The following is a 19,643-nucleotide window of genomic DNA, read 5'->3' on the forward strand; positions in this document are numbered from 1 at the left end:
ATCCCATCACACACGGTTGGCGTATCCACAGGCATGTAAGGCTTAGCCCAAGAGGTGAAGCTGCTGCCCTCTCTGAATAAACTTGCATTGCTGGTAAGGAAGTTTACATCGGCAATATTCACGTCTTCCTAACGCCTCTAGACCAGTTGCCTCTAGACCAGTTGCTTCCGTTGCTACTAACAATGGCTTTAATTGCTCTTTAATGCACTGCCTTAAGAGAGCCTTGGAAATTTCACTGCAGCCGAGGACAGATGTTTATATCTTGAAGTCCATCGTTTAAATTACCGCCAGCCAGCCGTTCTCCCGACAGGATGCAGCCCTGGCTTTCATGGACTTGGAAAGGAAGATCCCTCATCAGAGGAAAAGTTGATATTTTAAATTTTAAGTGTTTTTTTTTTTAAATGAGGCTTTAAATTGCATGCTCAAGCTACAATTGGTTTTATAAAATATTGTAATAATAGTTATAGTTGGGATGGTAACAGATGTCTGCTGATGAATAATATACAATAAATTACCATGGCTTCCCCTGGCTGGAAATGTCAATATATATTGGGGGGGGGGGGCTTTTGTATCCTCCCGAAAAATTAATCATCCCAACAGGAAACCTTTGAAGGCCACGCCATTACATATTACAGTATAGCAAAAATAACTTTTAAAAAAATAAATGCAATTGAAACCCACAAAGACCCTTAGAAATCCCAGCCCCCAAATCAACAAGCTCCTAATTTCACCCAGAAATATATATATTACACAATAGTTCTCGATTAGGCTTTTTTTCGTCTATATGACCTCCAAGTTTTTATAGTTTTTCCAAGGAAGCAAACCCCAGAATTAATGTCCTTAAGCTCATTTCAAAATAAAATACAGTATATTGTATATAGATAGACTGGAATTCTTAAAAGAAGTTAAATAAATGAAAAGTCAGAACAGAAGACAAATGGGGAGAAAAGAGGAGAGACTTCAAAGCAAGCAGAGCTGAAGGTCAAATATATGAAGTCTATAATATAAATATAGTATATATAAAATATATCAAAGGAGGAAGGCCTTGAGAGGGTGAAGAAAAAAAAGGGGGGGTTGAGTCTGAAAAGCCAAACTTGAGATAAAATCAAGACCTCTGAGGTAAAACACACAAGGAAATACAGAAAAAGTAGTAATAGAGGCCTACCTGAGGGAAGGTCGCCTTGCACAGTTTGTGGCACTTTGAAAGACTTAATTTTTTTTTAAAGTTTCTGTGTCCTTCATAAGAAGGTCTCCAGGGAAGAATTTGAGGAATAGCTCTTCTGCCTTTTATTGAAAATAAAAGAAGCGGAGAGTGTTCCCTCCCAGGCCGGCCGACCGGCCTCCGGATTTTGTGGGTTTTTTTCTTTTCCTTTTCTTTATTTGGCCTCCCGATGGCTTTAAAAGTGGGTCAGCCCACCCAAAAGGTTCACAAAGTTTCCTTGTTTCACCTGGCCTTTCAAAAAAATAAAATAAAATCAAATACCCAACATTGAAATGCCTTCCGTTTGGCCAGAGCTGTGGTTTTAAATACCTTGCCTTTGGCCCACAACACAAAAAGGGAGTGTGATTTTTAAAAAAAATGAATTTGAAAATAAAGGCCCGAGTGGTAGAAACAAGGTGAAGTGAATGAGCACCACTGGCTCTTGAAATAAAATACTTTTTTTAAAAAAGGAAAGCACTAGAGTGCCCTGGATTGAAGGCAGGCGAAGGAGAAAGCAGACCAGCAGTTTTGCTCCTTCTTGGGAAAGCCACCCTTTGGGACTACAATTCCCATGCTGCCTGGGGACGAACCCTGGGAGTTGTGCCTCTCAGTGATCCAACAAAGAATCCCAACAGAACAGATATGGGGCTCCCCACATATCAGACCAGAGACTCGCACACGAGTCCTCCCTGAACACTTGCTTGAAGTCTCTAAAAGCATATTACTGTATATGAATTGCCTTTGAAACATCCTTGTTCTCTCATTTAGAAGCTGAGATAGGGCTATTATTATTATTTTTTAAAGTCTGGCCCAAGGCCACCCGGAGGCCCCAGTAAGGGATTCAAACTCCCAACCTCTGGCTCCACAGCCAAGGGCCTAACTCGCCGAGATATCCAGCCAGCTCCACTGGAACACTACCTTGTTTTAAATTTATTTCACCAAGATGTAAGCCCCCTTTTCCCCAGAAAAGTTCAAATGCAAGGTATACATGTAAGTCACAAAAATCCGAACGGTAATATTGGAAGGGACTCCATAGATCATCTTGTTCGAGAATACAGCACTTCCTCCCAGATGGTGACTGTTCCAGCCGATGTTATCGCTGTTCACAGGAAAGCATGGTTGATTTATTCCAAAGACTGTACTGTAAAAACACATAACCATGGCACACAAAATCTTCCCTTCTGAAGAAGTGACAAATGCTTTCAAATACTGATAAACAATATGCCACCAAGCATAAAACTGTTGGTACACATCCTTTATAACAGGAAATACCATTTAAAAAAAACACACCATGATTTATTGGTTTTTTTCCCCTGAGGTTGTCACAATGGAACAATTTATACTAGCAAAAGGTGTCACCTATTTATACACATCTACCCAAGCGCCCCAGCGAGGAGAGAATCCAAGAGCTGCGAGCTCTTGCATGCTGGTAAGGGAATACATTCTTGTCGACACTAAAAGGAAATGGCAACTGAAAAAAATCAGCAAACTTAAGCGTGGATAATCGGAAGAAAATGCATGTGGAATAGATGTAGATTCAACGTTATATTTTAGGAAGCAGCCAAAGAGTCATGTGTACGTCAAGTAATATTTTAATGACAAGTGCCCTTATACAGAACAGGTTCAGATTCCGAAACATTTTTCAGTTTCACAAATCATTCTCTTGGCAGTTTGCTTGTTCCAATAAACCCGTGTCCTGGGTCTTCTTGTTCAGTTCTCTGGATCCTGGCTGTGCAGTCCCCCCCCCAAAAAAATATATATATATCCAACACACTACATGTCTGTCCAGGCGGCATTCTCTGGACCATATGGGTCCAGAATTCTACCTCTTTAATTCTGCCTAACGGGCAAACAATACTCATGAGAACATGATCCAGAGCAAGTTCTGCCAGAAAAGCTTGCGTGTTCCTAATAATAAATAAAAGCACCACCAGAAAACGAAGCAACGACATATTGTAGAATAAGTTTATTTTACCCGAAACCAAGATGGTAGGTGTGTGATGCTTGTCACCACCAGCATTGAATCAGACAATGTTATTTACAATTTCTTTTTTAAAAAAGAGTCACACATGCTGTCTGAGGAACTGACTAGGTCTGTTATTAGAAATCCCATTATTGATAAGATAGAATGCATCACAACATGTGTAGTGCACCAAAGTGTGTCTACGGCTTTAGATTTAAATAAGTTACATTATTACAGTGCAAAATGAGTCTATTTGCACACTCCAAGATATTTTTTTAAAAAGCTGAAAGTTATGGAATCGAAGGTTTACAGTTTTTGTTTAAACATTCAGCAACAGTACCGTTGTCAATGGACCTGTATAAATAGAATTGCATATTGTACAGAGCTGTTTAAAGTGTTATGTTAAGGTACAATAGAGATCATCCGCTACTTACAACTGAAAAGCATGCATTACAGTCCAATATTGTACATTATATAAACTATGACATTTTACACAACGAAAGATGGAAATGAAAAAAAAAAAAGGATAAAACTTGGCCAATCATCACTCTAATTCTTGCTTAGCAGTTTAGGGACTCTTGACTTCATGCAACCTCAAAACTTCTTTAAGGAGGTCTGTTTTCAGTTAAAAACTATATTGCACATGGGTAGATCTGCATATAAACTGAAGCTTTTAAGAGCACCACACACTTCCTTCACGGAACACGAAGTTTTCAGGTCTATTTTTTTAATCCCTCCCTAAGGAAAGATATATATGTATATATATATATACGTATTTTTTTTACCCATTTACAAGACTCATGCAGATGTTTTCAGTAGATGCGTTGCTAAAGACGCATGCAAAAAAATTAACCTTACAATTTTGCAAAAATGTGTTTTAGGACTAAGTGATTTACTCCAGTTTTGCTGCAAAGAAAAAAAGAGAGAAAGAGAAAAAAAGGAAAACGTTAGTGGAAAAGACTGATAAAGAAGACTTAATCAAAGCAAAGACTTTTTATTTTTTAAAAGGCTCAGTAGCGACAGAAGACCATTTTAACACAGTTTGGAAACTGGCCTCTCCCATTTTCCAATGGGGAAAATATATGTTAATTGAAAAAAAAGCATGAGAAAGAATTAAAAGCTGGAAAAACATCCCAATTAGCTGTTCTCCATGGATCACCCATCCCCCTAGACTGGGAGTTCGTTAGTTGGTTTAATTTTTGCAATATAGGTAACTGCTGAATGGAGATTCTTTGATTTCCTTACAAGGTACCTGTGTCTGAAAGCAGGATGGCCCAGAATCTTTTTTTTTTTACTACATAAACCATCTTTTATTCATGGGGAAAGAAACTACTGTCACCAAAAACTCTACAGATGCAACCAAAACCAGCTCACACCATCCATGTTCCTTACCCGTCTGTTAACATTTTGCATATATAAAAACAGATTACAGATTAAATCACCAAAAATGATCCAGGAATTTTATATATCGACCACTCCACCACTGCTTTTAAGTTGAAGTCTTAGATCTGCACGTGTAAATTAGCCACGACCTTTCGGTGGCCACCAAGTATATTGAAAATAGTTAATTTGGGCACAGATCATGATCTTCTGGAATTTTTGACTTCCAATCTTTTAAGTTTCCCAATTCATGGTGTTTGCAGTGGAAAAAAATGAGCATAAATTACTCATCTAGAGACATCAGAGCAGCTCCCATCCTGTTCAAGACTTAATTTCCTTCAGCTACACTTGATTATTCAGGACTTCTCTCCACCCCACAAACCTTGCTAAATTCTAGTAATTCTACCAGTATTTGATGCAGTTATCTCAAAATACAATCCCTTCAGGCTATGCAGCTCCTTTTAAGATGCAATTTTTAAAAGGATGCTTCTTGAAAGTATAAGAGCGGTAAGAAAGATACTATCCTGTTTTTTTCTCTCCCCAGTCTCCAATCTATAATACAATCCTCTTTTTTTATTATTAGGTTTTAAAGTCAGAGATACACTACACAAGAAGAGCAGAGCAATTCCACCCATCAAGGTCTTCCCCCCCCCCCGGAAATGGCTCTTCAGTGGAAGAACTGCAACACACAACATGAATGTATTCTCAGAAGCTCACAATGAGCAGGATAAAGTGTGTTTAGCACACACTGTTTTGCTGATCCCTTTTCTATCATGATGCTCAACTTGTCTTTTGTAGAACTACTACTGACTCTCCCCACCCCATGGAGTTTGTTAGAAAATCTGCAGATCACGTTTATAGTCTGTGTTAATGTGTTACTTAAAAAAAATGCAATGAGCAGAGATTAGGGAAACAATGGTTAAAGAGTGTAAGGAGTAAAAAAACGAGACAGGTGCGAGGACAGACAGCTTGGGTTGTTTCCCCTATACCTCACCCATACGGAAAGGTCCCCCATTTTCCTCCTTTCGTTCATCATTCTACATCTTTCATCGGTTGCATCTTTAGAAGACATGAGGAGGAGACTGCTGTACTGCATTTTATCACCACAGAATTACAGAGGTCCTCACCTCACCAACCCCTTCCACTCCTGGATTTATTGGGCATTTAATTGTATGAAAGCACAGCTCAAAAACACCCGAGAGTCTTCGAGAAGCTTTGCATCACCAGTGAAGGCGCCCCCCCCGAGGCCTCTTAAAAAGACTAGCAAGTTTTGTTTCCTGTCAGCTTCCATAAAAACTCTGCCTGCCTAAAAAAAATTCCTGCTTTTATAAATTTGTGACCGCAAGCTCTCCTTAGATCAACCACCCAGAAGTTTTTTTTAAAGTTCACAAAAATAAATGTATTTCCTATAGAGTGCTGTAGTTTCTCCAATATTTTCTCCTAAAGCTCTCCCCAAACCTTCCCTAATCCCCGTTTGCACTTGCAGAAACATTAGAATCCGTATCAGGCCATCTTATTGACTCAAGAGGTTTCATCATCCTGCACTGTATGTATGCATTTCCCTCAGGGACATAAGTTACAACCCGGTAACAATGAGTAGCCCCTGCAAGCATCCTTATTTAGTTAGCCTATCATGCCACAAACACTTACATTTATTGGCCTCTCTCTTCAGTCCAAGGGACCCGAAAGGGGAGCACCAGAGAGTGAGGAAGGCCAGTGTGTGGCTGAAGCAATCCTTGAGGGGAGCAGACGTGAAGGGGCTTTTCCACCACACAACGGGAAGGCTGGCTCGTTAATCCCAGAACTATCCACTCCCTATTAGCAGCAGCTCCTGTAAAGAATCCAGGCACGTTCCCCCGCCAACTGTGCTAAGAAGCAAACCTGGACCTTAGGAATAAAAGCACCTGCTGAACCCATGGTTCAGGTGTGACAGATGTACAGGTGTGACTTAAACTAAGAGGGGGGAAAATTAGCAAAAAGATCCATGCCTAAAACCAACTGGGAAAACACAGGGTGAGAAATGGAATGACAGCTCAAAACCCATACCAGGAAGAAAAGAAAAAAAAGATTTTAAGGTTGGAAGCTTCTTATGGGGAGAGATTCTCTTATCTTCATAAAATCCCATGAAAACTGCTAGCACTCAAGAGAATACGCGATGCTTTGGGGCTGCCGAGTTATGGAGGAGCAAAGAAGCGCAGTCAGCAGTAGACACACAAGTTTTCACAGGACTTTAGAAAGATAGTGGGTGCCTCTCTATAAAGGGGATTATAATCTAAAATATTGTTTTTTAAAAAATCAGTTATATAAGTGTCATCAGTATCAAGTATGCTGAAGTGGTGCATCTTGAGAGTGAATGTGATTTTAGGGGGGGGGAATATTCTGAGCCTCTCAACACCCTGCCTCCCACGCAGTTTATGTTCTAAAGATTTAAGTTAGAAAAAGTGGGGGGGGGGCAGAAGACGCCCTGGGTTTTATGCTACAGTAAATAGTATGTAAAGAGTGGTGATAATAATGTAGCACAGCAGAATATCTGACAAAACGCAGCAGGAAATGAAGGAAAAATTAGCATTTATTTTTCACATGTATACAGCATATGCTATTCTTTTATCTTTATTATTATTATTTATTAATTTTTTTTACATAGCACATCACCACTGAAATGGTGAAATGGAAGAGATACTCACTTCAGTCGATGAATGTTGGAAGGCATTGGAGAGAAACACCATACAATTAGGACTGTTAATGAACTTACACACTGTTGGTACAGGACTCGCTTTGGGAAGAGGGGAAAACACGACACCATGCACTAACATTTATCGCAAGAGAATGATGGTGGTTAGTGCCACATTAAAAATAAAAATAATTCTATACAATATGTTCATTTGGTCATGTGGTATTTACAGATTTTACAAAAACATACACACACACACAAACATACACATACAATTTGTTACTTCTCCACTTCAGGACTGGATGTGGCCAGCAAATTATATATCCCAAGGTGTGGCCCTGATTGTTAAGAGGCCTAACCGAGAAACCCAGTGAGAACTTTGGGTGTGCAAGACATGAGAGTTCGTTTCATTCCTGGTCCCGTTACAATTTTTATAAAAAGGAACACAAAAAAAAAATCTGACACACAGCACTGAATCATTAAAACAGAACCATTAGCTTCCTAGGGTATAAATGAAATGAAAAAAACCCAGGATATTCTCAATTTTTTTTAAAAATGTTTTATTGTTTACTTTCGTGCCTTATTTTCTAGTCCATCTAGGTATTCCTCTCCCTTTTCCGCCCTCCGAAAGTGGGCAACGCTGGTGAAAACAATGATGTCACAATAAAAAAAGAGATATTTAAATAAATAGTTTTCTTTCTTTAAAAAAAAACACGCTATGTGCTGGGGGAGGATTTTGGGGGTGGGAACTAATAGGTTGCCCCTGGAATGGCATTTTCTGCACCAGCCAGAATAGACATAGCTCTTGCAAAGACAGATGTAAAAAAGACTTTAGGTCAGAATTTAAAAATATTGGGAAGGAGAAAGCAAAAAGAGGAAAAGAGGAGAGGCAGCCGTATAATCTGCCTAGTGCAGAAAAAAAAAAAAACCAACAGAATGGCCAATTAAGAGTAGACAGCCATGCAAAAGACAAAAACAATTGCATGCTTTTAGTTTAAGGTGGGGGAAAAACAACAACAACATCCACACATGAACATTCATTCCCTAAAATCTGCTACCAATTACAATTTGCTCAATTGATAAGTGTCCACGGCCACTCTCCCCCCACAAAACACTTTCTGGGTTGGTTGGTTTTGATTTTTTTTTGATTTTTTTGTTTTTACAAGGATGAATTGACTATGAAACAGAACACTGTACATGCTTCTCTTCTACAAAAAATATTTGCATAAAATAGTGTTAATTTCTCTGTACATGTCAATGGACACTCTAGTTGTGTATAAAAGAGGGGGAGGGAATACTACTTCCCCGCTGGAGTCGGGGGGGGGGAGGTGGGGGGGAGGAGGAAAGAGGGAAAAACCCCAAAAGTCTAGAATGTGGAGCCTCAGTCAGCGGCAAATATGTTCATGTGAAAATTCAGCAGAATAAGACAATTGCTTCAAACCATTTAAAAAAAAACTGATTTAAGTTAAACATCTCTCTGTCAAGACTATCCTCTTCCCCAGGTCAAGACCAGAACATGTCACTAAAGTTAGTGTCTGTGCTGTACAGCCAGATAAGCAAAGGTAAGGTAATGAGGACAAATGGCCAAGAAATCCCTTCGGTGCATGCGGACAAGGAACGTGGTTTGGTGGCAGGCGGCACACTGTCTTTACCCGGTTCTAGGTAGTTACGGGCCACAAACTTAAGTGTCTCGTCCAGCAGGATGACGGGCAGCGAGATTTTCAAGACCATCAGCCACTGGGTCAGATTCAGAGGGGTGATTTGGAAGATCAGCTGGGAAAGAAAAAGGAGAAAGAGGATCACAATGGAGGCCTTTGGGCTGGGCTGGGATGAGAGGGAGGCAAGAGCCACATGGAGGGAGAGGGGAAGGGTGGAGGGGAAGAAGAGGGGGCTTTTTCTGTCTTTGGTTGAGAGAGCGAGCCCTGGGCGCGGCCAATGTGAACTTACTGGCAGTGGCTCCACGTAAAGGATGAGGAAATGAAGAGACATGGACAAGCAAATGGAGCCCAGGAGCCAGACGTTCTCCCAGGGAGGCATCCGTAGCAACGACTGGTTCTCTGACAGGCTGAAAGCAAGAGGAAGAGACGGAATGCGTGTGTACAGATTCACATATTTCTGGCTCATCACAGAAACATCTTTGTGAATGTGTTTATTCAGACCATGCTTAAAAATCCCTTAAACTCTGTTAAAAACATCCCGGACTGAGGCTGCTGGAAGCCAGCAGGAGTTCTTTGCTTACGAGGAACACAGGCAGAATTCACATTCCTGCATTGGTGCTTTATGAAAGCGACGGAAGTCAGTTTAAAAACCCTTCAGCTTTCCAGTTCAAACTGGACAGGTAACGCCCTTACCTGTTGAGGGCATTACACATCTCTATCGTGACCAAGACAGAGAGTGCCATTGTCATAGGATATGGGGACTCAAAGACCACACAGTCAACACCGTCAAACTCTGGATTGTCATCTTTACACTGCAAGAAATGGCTCTGCAGAACATTTAAAAAATAGATATGTTAGGATAACACACTACATCCCTGTTCCTTTTTTTCCTTCCAAAAAGCTCATTAGAATATACTTTTGTGCAACTGATATTTTTTTAAAAAGAGAGCCCAGTTATAAAGTTACAAAGACTGAGGCCTTTTCAACCACTTAAGCTTCCCCCATCTGATTTTTACTGTTAAGCACATATTAATGTGTAAAAAAATCATGCCTCAGATAAATTCTGGTGCTCTTTTAATAAAACATTTGAAACTTCTATATTTTGCATAATTACTAAAGTTAGGCAGGCTGTGCTCTGAAAAGGTGCAAGCTTCTCTTCTCAAAAGAAAAAGAAAACCAGTTAAAAATGTTTCTGGAGTTCAGATAGCTAGAAGGAAATAATACCAGCTGGTAGAAAGTAATTCTTGGGCCACCATCAGCAGCAATAAACCACCAGGCAGCGGCTCCCACCGTAGCAGCTCCAACATAGCCTGAAATGGGGAGGGGAAAAAAAAGGGGGGGGGGAATGTTAGTTCTCTTGAGGCTGAATACCAAAAGCCGGCAGAGAGAGCAGCTCTGTTCTACGGAGCCCAGGGGAACCAACACTCACATCCGATTGCCAAGTAACGGAAGAACAGCCACCCAGAAATCAAGGGCTCTTTAGGATTGCGAGGCGGCTTGTTCATGATGTCCAGGTCGGGAGGGTTGAAGCCCAGAGCAGTGGCAGGGAGTCCATCCGTCACCAGATTCACCCACAATAGTTGGACAGGGATTAAAGCTTCGGGGAATCCCAGAGCGGCAGTCAGGAAGATACTATTAAAACAGGAAAGGGAAAGAGGGAAAAACCCACAAGCGAGAACAGTCATATCAAGGCCGTTTTTAATAGGTATAAAATGCTTACAACTTGTAGCTCAAATGAGGCAGTAAGGGGGACGTGTTATCTCCTATGGCCGAAAAATATTCTCCCTCTCACGACAGTGTTCTTCTTAAAGAGTTCTGTGCTTCAGCAATCAGACCTGTCATACAAAGCCCATCCTTCCCTTCTAATATTCCAATAACGGTAACAAAAGTTAAGTGCAAGGTATGTGGCTGAAGATGACCATGGGCCACAAGAGATGCTTTTCATCACTTAAGAGGTCACTTCTTTTAAATCTGTACCACCAACTGATCCTCAAGGTTGCATGGGAGAAAACCAAACTAGTCTATGGAAGTTTAGAATCAAGCAGATCCAAAAGCCAAAGGCTGATCCTGTTATCAGACACTTGAGGTCACCTTGCAAAAACTGCTACTGAGGAGGAACACTTGAGAGACACGTTTGCAGGCAGGAGAGTAGAGGCAGTTGCCTTTATCCTGACAAGCTCCTAGGAACCTAGAAATATACAGGAGGCTATCTATGACCTATTCCTTTATTACAGAATGCAGGAGAGGTCATCTTGGAGAGTAGTTTACCGTCTTTCAAAACCCACAGGTTTGGGTGCCCTGCATTTCTGGTGAGCCATCTGCCCTCACCGCCCCAGAGGCTGAGATTGAGTGGCCTATTTCCCCAACATTTCTGGAGAGGAGGGGCCAAGGCAGGAGAACACCTACCAGACCACCTCTCCGACGTTGGAGGAGATGAGGTAGCGGATGAACTGCTTCATGTTGTTGTAAATGGCCCGGCCTTCTTCCACAGCAGCGACGATGGTGGAGAAGTTGTCGTCGGCCAGCACCATTTCTGAAGCGGTCTTGGCCACCGCCGTGCCCGAGCCCATGGCAATTCCAATCTCGGCTTTCTTCAGGGCTGGGGCATCATTGACACCGTCGCCAGTCTGCGACAACATTTCAAAACGGGCATCAGCACAGGCCCACTGGGTCGGGGTGGAATGGGCTTCCCTAGCTTCACGTTGGGGGCTGGGCAGAGTTACTTACTGGGCAGAAAAGGTAACTCTAGGAGAAGCTTACTTTAATCTCAGCATTAAGGCCCAGAAAAGTACAGATGGCTTCAAAACCAAATCCACCCTATCTACTCTTGGTTAACGGAGTGACCATTTTTTAAAAGGGATTTTACATGCATTGTAACCCATACAGGATCTTCCTGTTGGGAAACCCTACCCCTTGACATGGCTTGGGCTTCTGTAAGGACAACCCCCTCCTTCCAGATCCTAACCTGTCTCTACTCAGAAAGGTGCCATCATCAACACACTTACCATTGCTGTGATCTCATCAAAAGACTGGAGAAACTCAACGATCTTAGACTTATGAGAAGGCTCCACGCGGGCAAAGCAGCGGGCGTTGAGGCAGGCATCCCTCTGGGCAGCTGGGGAGAGTTCATCAAACTCACGTCCGGTAAAGGCCTTGGTGGTGACATCCTCGTCTTCCCCAAAGATGCCAATGCGGCGACAGATGGCCACCGCCGTCCCCTTGTTATCCCCCGTGATCATAATCACACGGATGCCAGCTTGCCGGCACAGCTTGATGGACGACGCCACTTCGATTCTTGGGGGGTCCAGCATCCCCACGCAGCCAATGAAGGTCAAATTGGTCTGGAACGAAAAACACCCATCCGTTCAAAGTTTTTACCAAATCACAGCTAAAAAAAATGCATTTGCAAGTTGCTAAACAGAAGGGCAAATGGATAACTTTATACCAGAGATGGCAACGAATCAGTTCTCACCGGTTTGTTTCGTGGACAAACAGATGTTCGGTGGCCCCCCCCAGCCTCGCTTCCTCTGGTGGGCACCCACTCAGAGGAAGCGTCCCAGTGGGCACGGCTTTTGAGTGGGCACCCACCAGAAGAGCCGGGGCTGGAAAGTGCCAAACACTTATTCAACCGGTGCAATTCGCCGAACCAGCAGTTTAGGCCCACCTCTACTTTATACTTTGCAATTATACCTCATAGGTAATAAAGTTTGCAGAATCCTCCAGCTTCATGTCTTCCCTTCTCAGCGGATTGTCGTGCGTCGCCAGAGCCAGGCAGCGCAGGGTGTCTCTGCCGGTCCCCCACTCTCGAATGACGCTCATGATCTTCTGCTTCACTCCTGGTGTCAGCGGCATTTTAGCACCTCCAACCCGGACATGCGTACATCTGTCAATGACGCCCTCGGGAGCACCCTGCGGGAGGCACATGAACCCTTGAAAAACCAGAGCGCCCCTTTGCCTTCACACCAAAGAAGCATGTATATGTATCTGGCAAAGATGCATCCATGCAAAGGAAAAATAAAAAATAAGACAAAACATTGTGTCACCTGCTATAGTTTAACATGGGCTTTCCTGGACAAGTCCACAACCTCAGTCTTACTTCTCCACGAAAGCTCACCTTAGAATATAGCAGTTAGTCTTTAAGGTGCCACAAAGTTTTTATCTTCTTTATTTTTCTTTTGATTTTGTGTTAAATGGCAGCAGAGACTAACACGGCTACCTTTTCTAAAACCGTGTCTACCTTTGCAACATCAACTTGCTCACTACGAGAGAAGGAATATTATTAAGCACACAGAGGTGGGGGGGGGGTCATGACTCCACGGAAAGATTGTTTGAGAGCCACGCTACCCACGCTATGCTCCCACAAACCTGACTTGCCTTAACAAACATCTTGGTCATGGCGGTCCGGCTGGGTTTGTTGGGCGTGCAGTATACCGACATGGACTTCCTGTCCCTAGAGAATTCAAGGGTGAACTCTTTTCTCATGAGTTGCTTGATCACCTGCAAAACAGAAGGAGGGAAGAACGGAGAGAAGTCAGAATGGCGTTGCAATGAACTCGCTTGCGCCAAGCTGTCTGTTGAGCAACATTCGTGCGGTACTGACCGAATTGCACGCGTTTGCCCTTTCAATCCTGGTCAGCCCTTTGAGTTCTGTGTCAAACACGTTCATCTTCTCTACCAGACAAGTCAGGGCGGTCTCTGTGGCTTCACCAACCTTTTCATACACTCCTTTGGCCTTTAAACAGAAATAGTTATCAGCACAATAAATATATATATATTTATCACAGACTTAAAGCTCAGAGCAGTCTTCTTGACAAAACAAACTTGGTTTTAAGATTTCAAACAAAACCAGTTTTAATCCAAATTTGTCAATAAAAGCAAAGTTTTAAAAAAAGCTGATTTCAGCCAGCAGTTTTTAGTTTTTCCCTTTTAAATAATTCCATTTGGTGATCCTGCAGTTACACTTGAAATAATTACATATGATTTTTTTTTTATTTATTTATTTATTTTTTTTTTTTTTGCAATTATAGCATACCACTTTCAACATAACATTTGGCAAAGGGTGATAAAAAATTAGTAATGAAATAAAACGTATTTTTGGGTAATAGCTTCTCCTTTGAACAAACAGTTCTGGCATGTACAAAGGAAGAGGGGATGGGTAGGAGATAACCTGACAGTGTTATGGCTACAGGAAACCGAGAACATACATTCTACTGCCTGAGCGGCTTCCTTGATTTCAAAAGATTGACTTACTTCGTTGAAATCCAGAGAAGAATCATTGCAAAGTGCACAGATCGTTGCTAATTCTATAAGCCCATCGAACTGACAGCATTTGACAAGCTTGTCATCTTTATATCTGTCAAGAGAAAAATGGGAAGTAAGACTTTCATTCCAGAGTCTTGTGAAGAAACAGCCTTTACCCGGTGACTAATCCAACCCATCTTCTTTCTTGAAACTGTTCATATGAAAAAAAAAAATCCAGAAAGCACATAACTGACAGACTTGGACTGCATGGGCTCCACCAATGTAAATGGCCACAGAGCTTGCTTTTTTTATTATTTTGTTCGGGGAGCATCTTTATATGCCAGATAAAATTTTAAGAGGCAGAGAGAGACTCAAAATGCCCACAAAATCCACAATTACAAGCAGATTCACTGGTCTTTGCAACAGGTCCAATTTATTCTCTCTCTTATCCTAGTTTTCCTTCCTGCTGAAATTAAAAAAAAGTTGTGAAGTAAGAGTGCTCCAGTTTTCAAGGTGGTAAAGTGACTTCACCAGTCTCTCCCAGGAGAATTTTGCCTTAAGGCAAACTAGACTAACAAAGGCCCCCACAGCAGCCATTCGCCAAACCTCTCTTGCCTAAAGAACTAAGAATCTGACACATTTAGCATTTCTTCCAACTGAGAGTTTCATCTAAATGTCTCATTAAACACTCCCTCTTATCTCCTCTTTCTAAAGAGCTCCGTGTAAACAAAGCCATCAACTAGGGAACAGTGACAGATGTTATGCCTTTTTCAATTATCTACTCATATTAACAATCTGTACCACTCTTACCACACGAAGGCACCATATTCAGGCATATGTGCATCTATTTCATTACACAGGAGAAAAAGTAGCACACAAAGTGACTAAGGCCTAAGAGAGTCCAGACAAACGACATGCATGCTCTACAAGTTAACAGCAATTAACTCCAAACAAACTGGCCAAATCAAGGTTCAAAGGACATGGAAGAGACACTATTCGGGGATAAAGCTCTCACTCCGAAGCAGAGAGGCAGGTTGCATTTTCAGTGGTCAATACGAGATCACAGTAAACAGACAGCCTTCGTCAGACAGGTCACTTTCTTCCCCTCTTCAGTTCAGACCAAATAAACAATAATTTGTCTTTTAAAAGGCTTGAGGAATCCTTAGCCACATTGGCCCACACCTCCCATCGGCCCCACTAAGCGCAGGCCAACCATACAGGACTGTGGGAGTTAACGGTCTGAAAACTCTGGAGGTCCACTTAAGCTTTCTGGACAATATTGTTTCTTCCAAAACGTAACTCCTCGGACATACCACACTGTCAATTTGCATATCAAAAGTCATCAGGACCACTTGCCAGCAGATAACTTTCTTTCAGGCAGGCCTATGCTTGGCCTCAGTGCCGCCCTGCGTGTAGACAGACCTGCAAGGGGGTGCACCGGGAAACAGTGAGTAAGGATAAAGCTCTTACACTTCTCCTATGGGAGCATATGTTGAGCCGGACACAGTAAATTCATGGAGGAAGCAGCTGTCCCCTTCCACTCGGTCCAGAACGAACATCTGTTAAGATAGATAAGGTGCAAATTACAGTAAGCGAACCAAAGTAATTGAAGTAGGATCCATACAAATTATGAAGGCTGATGCTTTCTCTCTCACAACAAAAATTGAGTTAAATGCCATTATGGAAGAAGAAACATACTTCTGGGTACATGGTGGTTTATTAACCCATGCCTGAGAGGCTCTATCCAGCAGGTGGAGAATGTCTTCTGAACCAGAGAGACTCTTGCCCATGAGAATGTGACGATACACTTGTTAACGTTTTAGCACCAAAGGAGTGAGTGCTACTTCACAGAACCTATGGGAACAGTGTGAGCCCCTAGGATGGAGGGTAAGGGATGGTACAAAATTAACAGGATGAGACAGGGGAGAGCCGAAAGACAAAGTACGCTTCTGCTGATGAAGCGAGTCTTGAAGAAAAGAAGACTCATCTTCAACAGAAACATGCTGCAGTCTTAAGGCGGGAGGAGGAGATGGAAGAAAAGGCAACAGCTGAAGTCCTGTTGTGCAGTTATGTCAATGGCACAATTTTTAGAGGTAAATTGCCATACATTTAAGGAATCTCCACAGATCTTATCTCTTGCATCCCAAGCTGCACAACTCAGCATGCAACAGATCATGTCTTCAGAATTTTTTTTAACCATATTTGCTTTTTTTAAACCGATGTTTGCTTCCAAGAGTTATGCTCTTGACATTAATGTGTAACAGGGTTTCAGCCAGAGCATACCAATAATGGATGAACTACATAGCATGCACACATTCCCGAGAACTGAACTCCAGTCCTCGAGGACGGACATTGCCATCCCATCATCGGATAGTTCTTCCCAAAGGCCTTCAATACAAAGTCTGATACTCTTTTTAAGACTGTATAGTTCTTAAGAATTCCTCTGTATGTGTCACACCAACTTGGACCGGCTACAGTTTGGCAAAAAGACCACACTGCAGAAGAAACAGGACCTCCTGAGATTACTTCTGCAAAATCATCCTGAAGGGACGACACCCTTGCTCTTTATACAGGCCAACTGCTGCTTTGCTCCTTATATCTGCTACAGCTTTATCCCAAGAAGTCTTTTTCTGATGGACCCGAGAGTAAAAGATAAACAAGCATGTCAAGGCCATGATATACAATATTAGAGAAACGTTTCTAAAAAGAATTAAGGGTCCAAGACTACACTGCAAAAAGCTGATTTTAAAAGGAGAAAGACCTGGATATTTCTATACAGAGGAACCTTTCTGCTTTTTTTTTTTTTTTTTTTGCATCTACCTCCTTAAGAGACAGGCAGTTATGCAATACCCCTGCAAGGAACTTCCTCTGGAATACAGATGAGCCTCAGCTTTGTGTCCCACAAGCAGATACTATACAGCAGTAACATTCTGGCGAAGACTAAGGAGCAATGCCAATAGGTAAACAACACATTCAAAGAGGAGGACACCAGTATTGGTTAAAAAAAAAAAACCACCAGAAAACACGGAGGACATAAGAAGTGTCCCACAACTATGTTGCTGTTGACTGATCTGAAATTCTACTGTGTCCCAGTAATTCTAGATGCAATTATTCACGGCCACGAAGGACAGAGAGGCTCCAACACAATTAGTAATCCAACAACATAAGCATGCCTTAAATTTGAGCTACGGATCTCACTTTGTCCTTCTATTACGTGCCTGCTCGGAATGCTAAGCACAAGCGAGGCAGAACAGGCTGTAGAATAAAAAAAGCTGCGCACTTGCTGGAGAGAATACAATACCCAGCTTAATTTGCATTCAAGACAGCTTTCTTGAGGTGCATACATACACAAAGGCACAGACAGAGCGTTTCCCCTACTTAGAATGGAGCCGTTCGGCTCAAATGCAACCTCAGAAATCTAGAGATCCTCTTGGGCATGAGCAAAGCCGGGGTGCTCTTACCAGGGCAGCCTCTCAGTATCTAACGCTTGCCAAGTATTGTTCCTATGCAAGTGGAGATCTCCTTTAAAACCTCTGGTTTACAACTATAGTAAGTAGTCCTAGCTGTGACTATGGTTGTCCCATTAACTGTTTGGCCAGAGGATCCTGGCCTTAGACCCCGACTCGTTTATTTAATATTAAAAGGAGAAGTTACGATTTTAAGTTCAGGACAGTTAGATCTAATTCAGCCATAGTCTGGTAAAGACAATCTGACCGCCAATCTGATACAGAAGACTGAAGTTGGAAAGGCCTGGGACAGAAGCAACATCCGAGCACCAGCTAGCGAAGTTTCTGAAACTAAGAAATGTTGGCTTGTTTTACCATTTCTTCCCTAAAGGCACATTTATTCCCGCCCCCCCCCCCCCGCAAGCTGACAGGGCTAGTCAGTGAGTGATGAGGGAGAAGTCATTCTAAAGGCTCCCTATCTGTCCAAACGGAGTCCAAAAGCTGAAACAAGGGTTTCTAGGAGAAAGCACTGCTAAGCTCTGCTTCATAACAAGCCTGTAATTTGATTCACTCAGGACTGAGCAGAAATCCAGATTCATACAAAAGGAGGCATTCTCTTCCTAATTAAGCATAATTATTAGCTTTCCTGCAAATCAGACCTCTGCTGATAAAGCAGGCTCTACTGACAGGGATGAACCGACAGCCTTGCTGGCCCAGAGATGCACCTCCTTTCCGAGACGGCCTTCAGCAAAAATGGAAAGAGACAGGACGACTGAACCAACCGTACCCTGCAAACCGACATCTGGTTGGTGGTGAGGGTGCCAGTTTTGTCCGAGCAAATGACGGAAGTGCAGCCCAAGGTTTCCACGGACGGCAGGCTCCGGACAATCGCGTTCTTCTTGGCCATTCGCCGCGTCCCCAGCGCCAGACAGGTGGTAATGACAGCAGGGAGACCCTCCGGGATGGCCGCCACGGCCAGCGCCACGGCGATTTTGAAGTAGTAGATGGCGCCCCGAATCCAGGAGCCGCCGTGGACAGGGTCGTTGAAGTGACCGATATTGATTATCCACACGGCGATGCAGATAAGCGAGATGACCTTGGACAGCTGCTCCCCAAACTCATCCAGCTTCTGCTGAAGCGGGGTCCTCTCTTGCTCGGTAGCCACCATCTCGTCACGGATTTTCCCTATTTCGGTGTTGACTCCGGTCGCCACGACGACCCCCATGGCTTTGCCTGCCGCGATGTTTGTGCCCTACATCAAGGAATTGAAATGGGACGTGAAGAACGGCTCAATAAAATCACCAACACAGGTCAACAGATGACGAGTGCTTTTCAGGCACTGTATTGTATCACAGTATTATATTTCAATTCTAAAGGTTGCCATGTCATTTAGAGCCACAGGACCAACATATGTGTAATCTGTATAGCTCTCATTAGCCATCTGGAAGTGACTCTGGATTTCATTTTGATCTTTAGAAAGGTTTTTAATACACCAAGTCTGTCGTAAGGTATGCATCTCCCTTCAGAAAACATTCGTGGGGAAAGTGCTTCCCAATATGGCAAGCTACCATTAATCCTAATTCTGCTTATCCTCTCACCTATTCATGGAGAGATTACTCCTATTTCCGAGAGGGAAACACTGAAACCAAGAAGTTAAAAGTTTTCTTTTGCAAAAGAAAATAACAACCTAGGAAAAGAGTTGGCGTTGCACAACAACCTCCCCCCCCTTCAGAATCAGTATGTGCAAACAGAATACAATCTTTCAAGATCTACTACTCACAGAAAACAGCATGTTCTTCTTGTCTTGGTTCACTGCACGAGGATCAGGCACTGGATCCGTGTGCTTTATTACTGACACAGATTCACCTAGAGAAAGGGTTACACTTTTAAGTAAGATATTAAGCCTCTCTCCACCACCACCACCACATCATTTCCCACCTTCTGAAGACCTGTATAAACCATTATGTCAAAATACAGCCTACACAAAATTTGCATCCCAACAGGACAGCCAAAAGGCAAAGAAAAAACCCACAAATGTGTACATCACTAGGCTCCTCTGAATTTGAGGAGGGCAAGCGATGCC

General features: G+C 42.6%; 2 protein-coding genes across 4 annotated transcripts in view; one reads left to right on the plus strand and one right to left on the minus strand.

The window, feature by feature from the left end:
• Positions 1–19,643, plus strand: part of GPN3 (GPN-loop GTPase 3) — a 184,093-nt gene that overhangs the window by 22,689 nt on the left and 141,761 nt on the right. The window lies entirely within an intron of this gene.
• Positions 3,153–19,643, minus strand: part of ATP2A2 (ATPase sarcoplasmic/endoplasmic reticulum Ca2+ transporting 2) — a 43,279-nt gene continuing 26,788 nt past the window's right edge. The window contains exons 7-21 of one of the 3 annotated variants that reach the window (XR_012081941.2): positions 19,341–19,426; positions 18,348–18,812; positions 15,585–15,673; positions 14,124–14,226; positions 13,474–13,605; positions 13,248–13,370; positions 12,564–12,782; positions 11,879–12,214; positions 11,280–11,500; positions 10,303–10,505; positions 10,098–10,183; positions 9,567–9,700; positions 9,163–9,280; positions 7,229–8,988; positions 3,153–4,070 (exon numbers count right to left, since the gene is read on the minus strand). Coding sequence is in view for 2 of the 3 variants with exons in the window: in XM_072983468.2 (XP_072839569.2) it covers positions 8,719–8,988; positions 9,163–9,280; positions 9,567–9,700; positions 10,098–10,183; positions 10,303–10,505; positions 11,280–11,500; positions 11,879–12,214; positions 12,564–12,782; positions 13,248–13,370; positions 13,474–13,605; positions 14,124–14,226; positions 15,585–15,673; positions 18,348–18,812; positions 19,341–19,426 (2,585 nt within the window). In the remaining variant the exon portion in view is untranslated. Of the gene's footprint in view, positions 4,071–7,095; positions 8,989–9,162; positions 9,281–9,566; positions 9,701–10,097; positions 10,184–10,302; positions 10,506–11,279; positions 11,501–11,878; positions 12,215–12,563; positions 12,783–13,247; positions 13,371–13,473; positions 13,606–14,123; positions 14,227–15,584; positions 15,674–18,347; positions 18,813–19,340; positions 19,427–19,643 lie in introns of those variants that run through there. The other 2 variants (XM_072983469.2, XM_072983468.2) reach the window with 2 other exon arrangements.

Source organism: Pogona vitticeps, chromosome 14 (genome assembly GCF_051106095.1).
Source record: "Pogona vitticeps strain Pit_001003342236 chromosome 14, PviZW2.1, whole genome shotgun sequence".
NCBI lineage: Eukaryota > Metazoa > Chordata > Lepidosauria > Squamata > Agamidae > Pogona > Pogona vitticeps.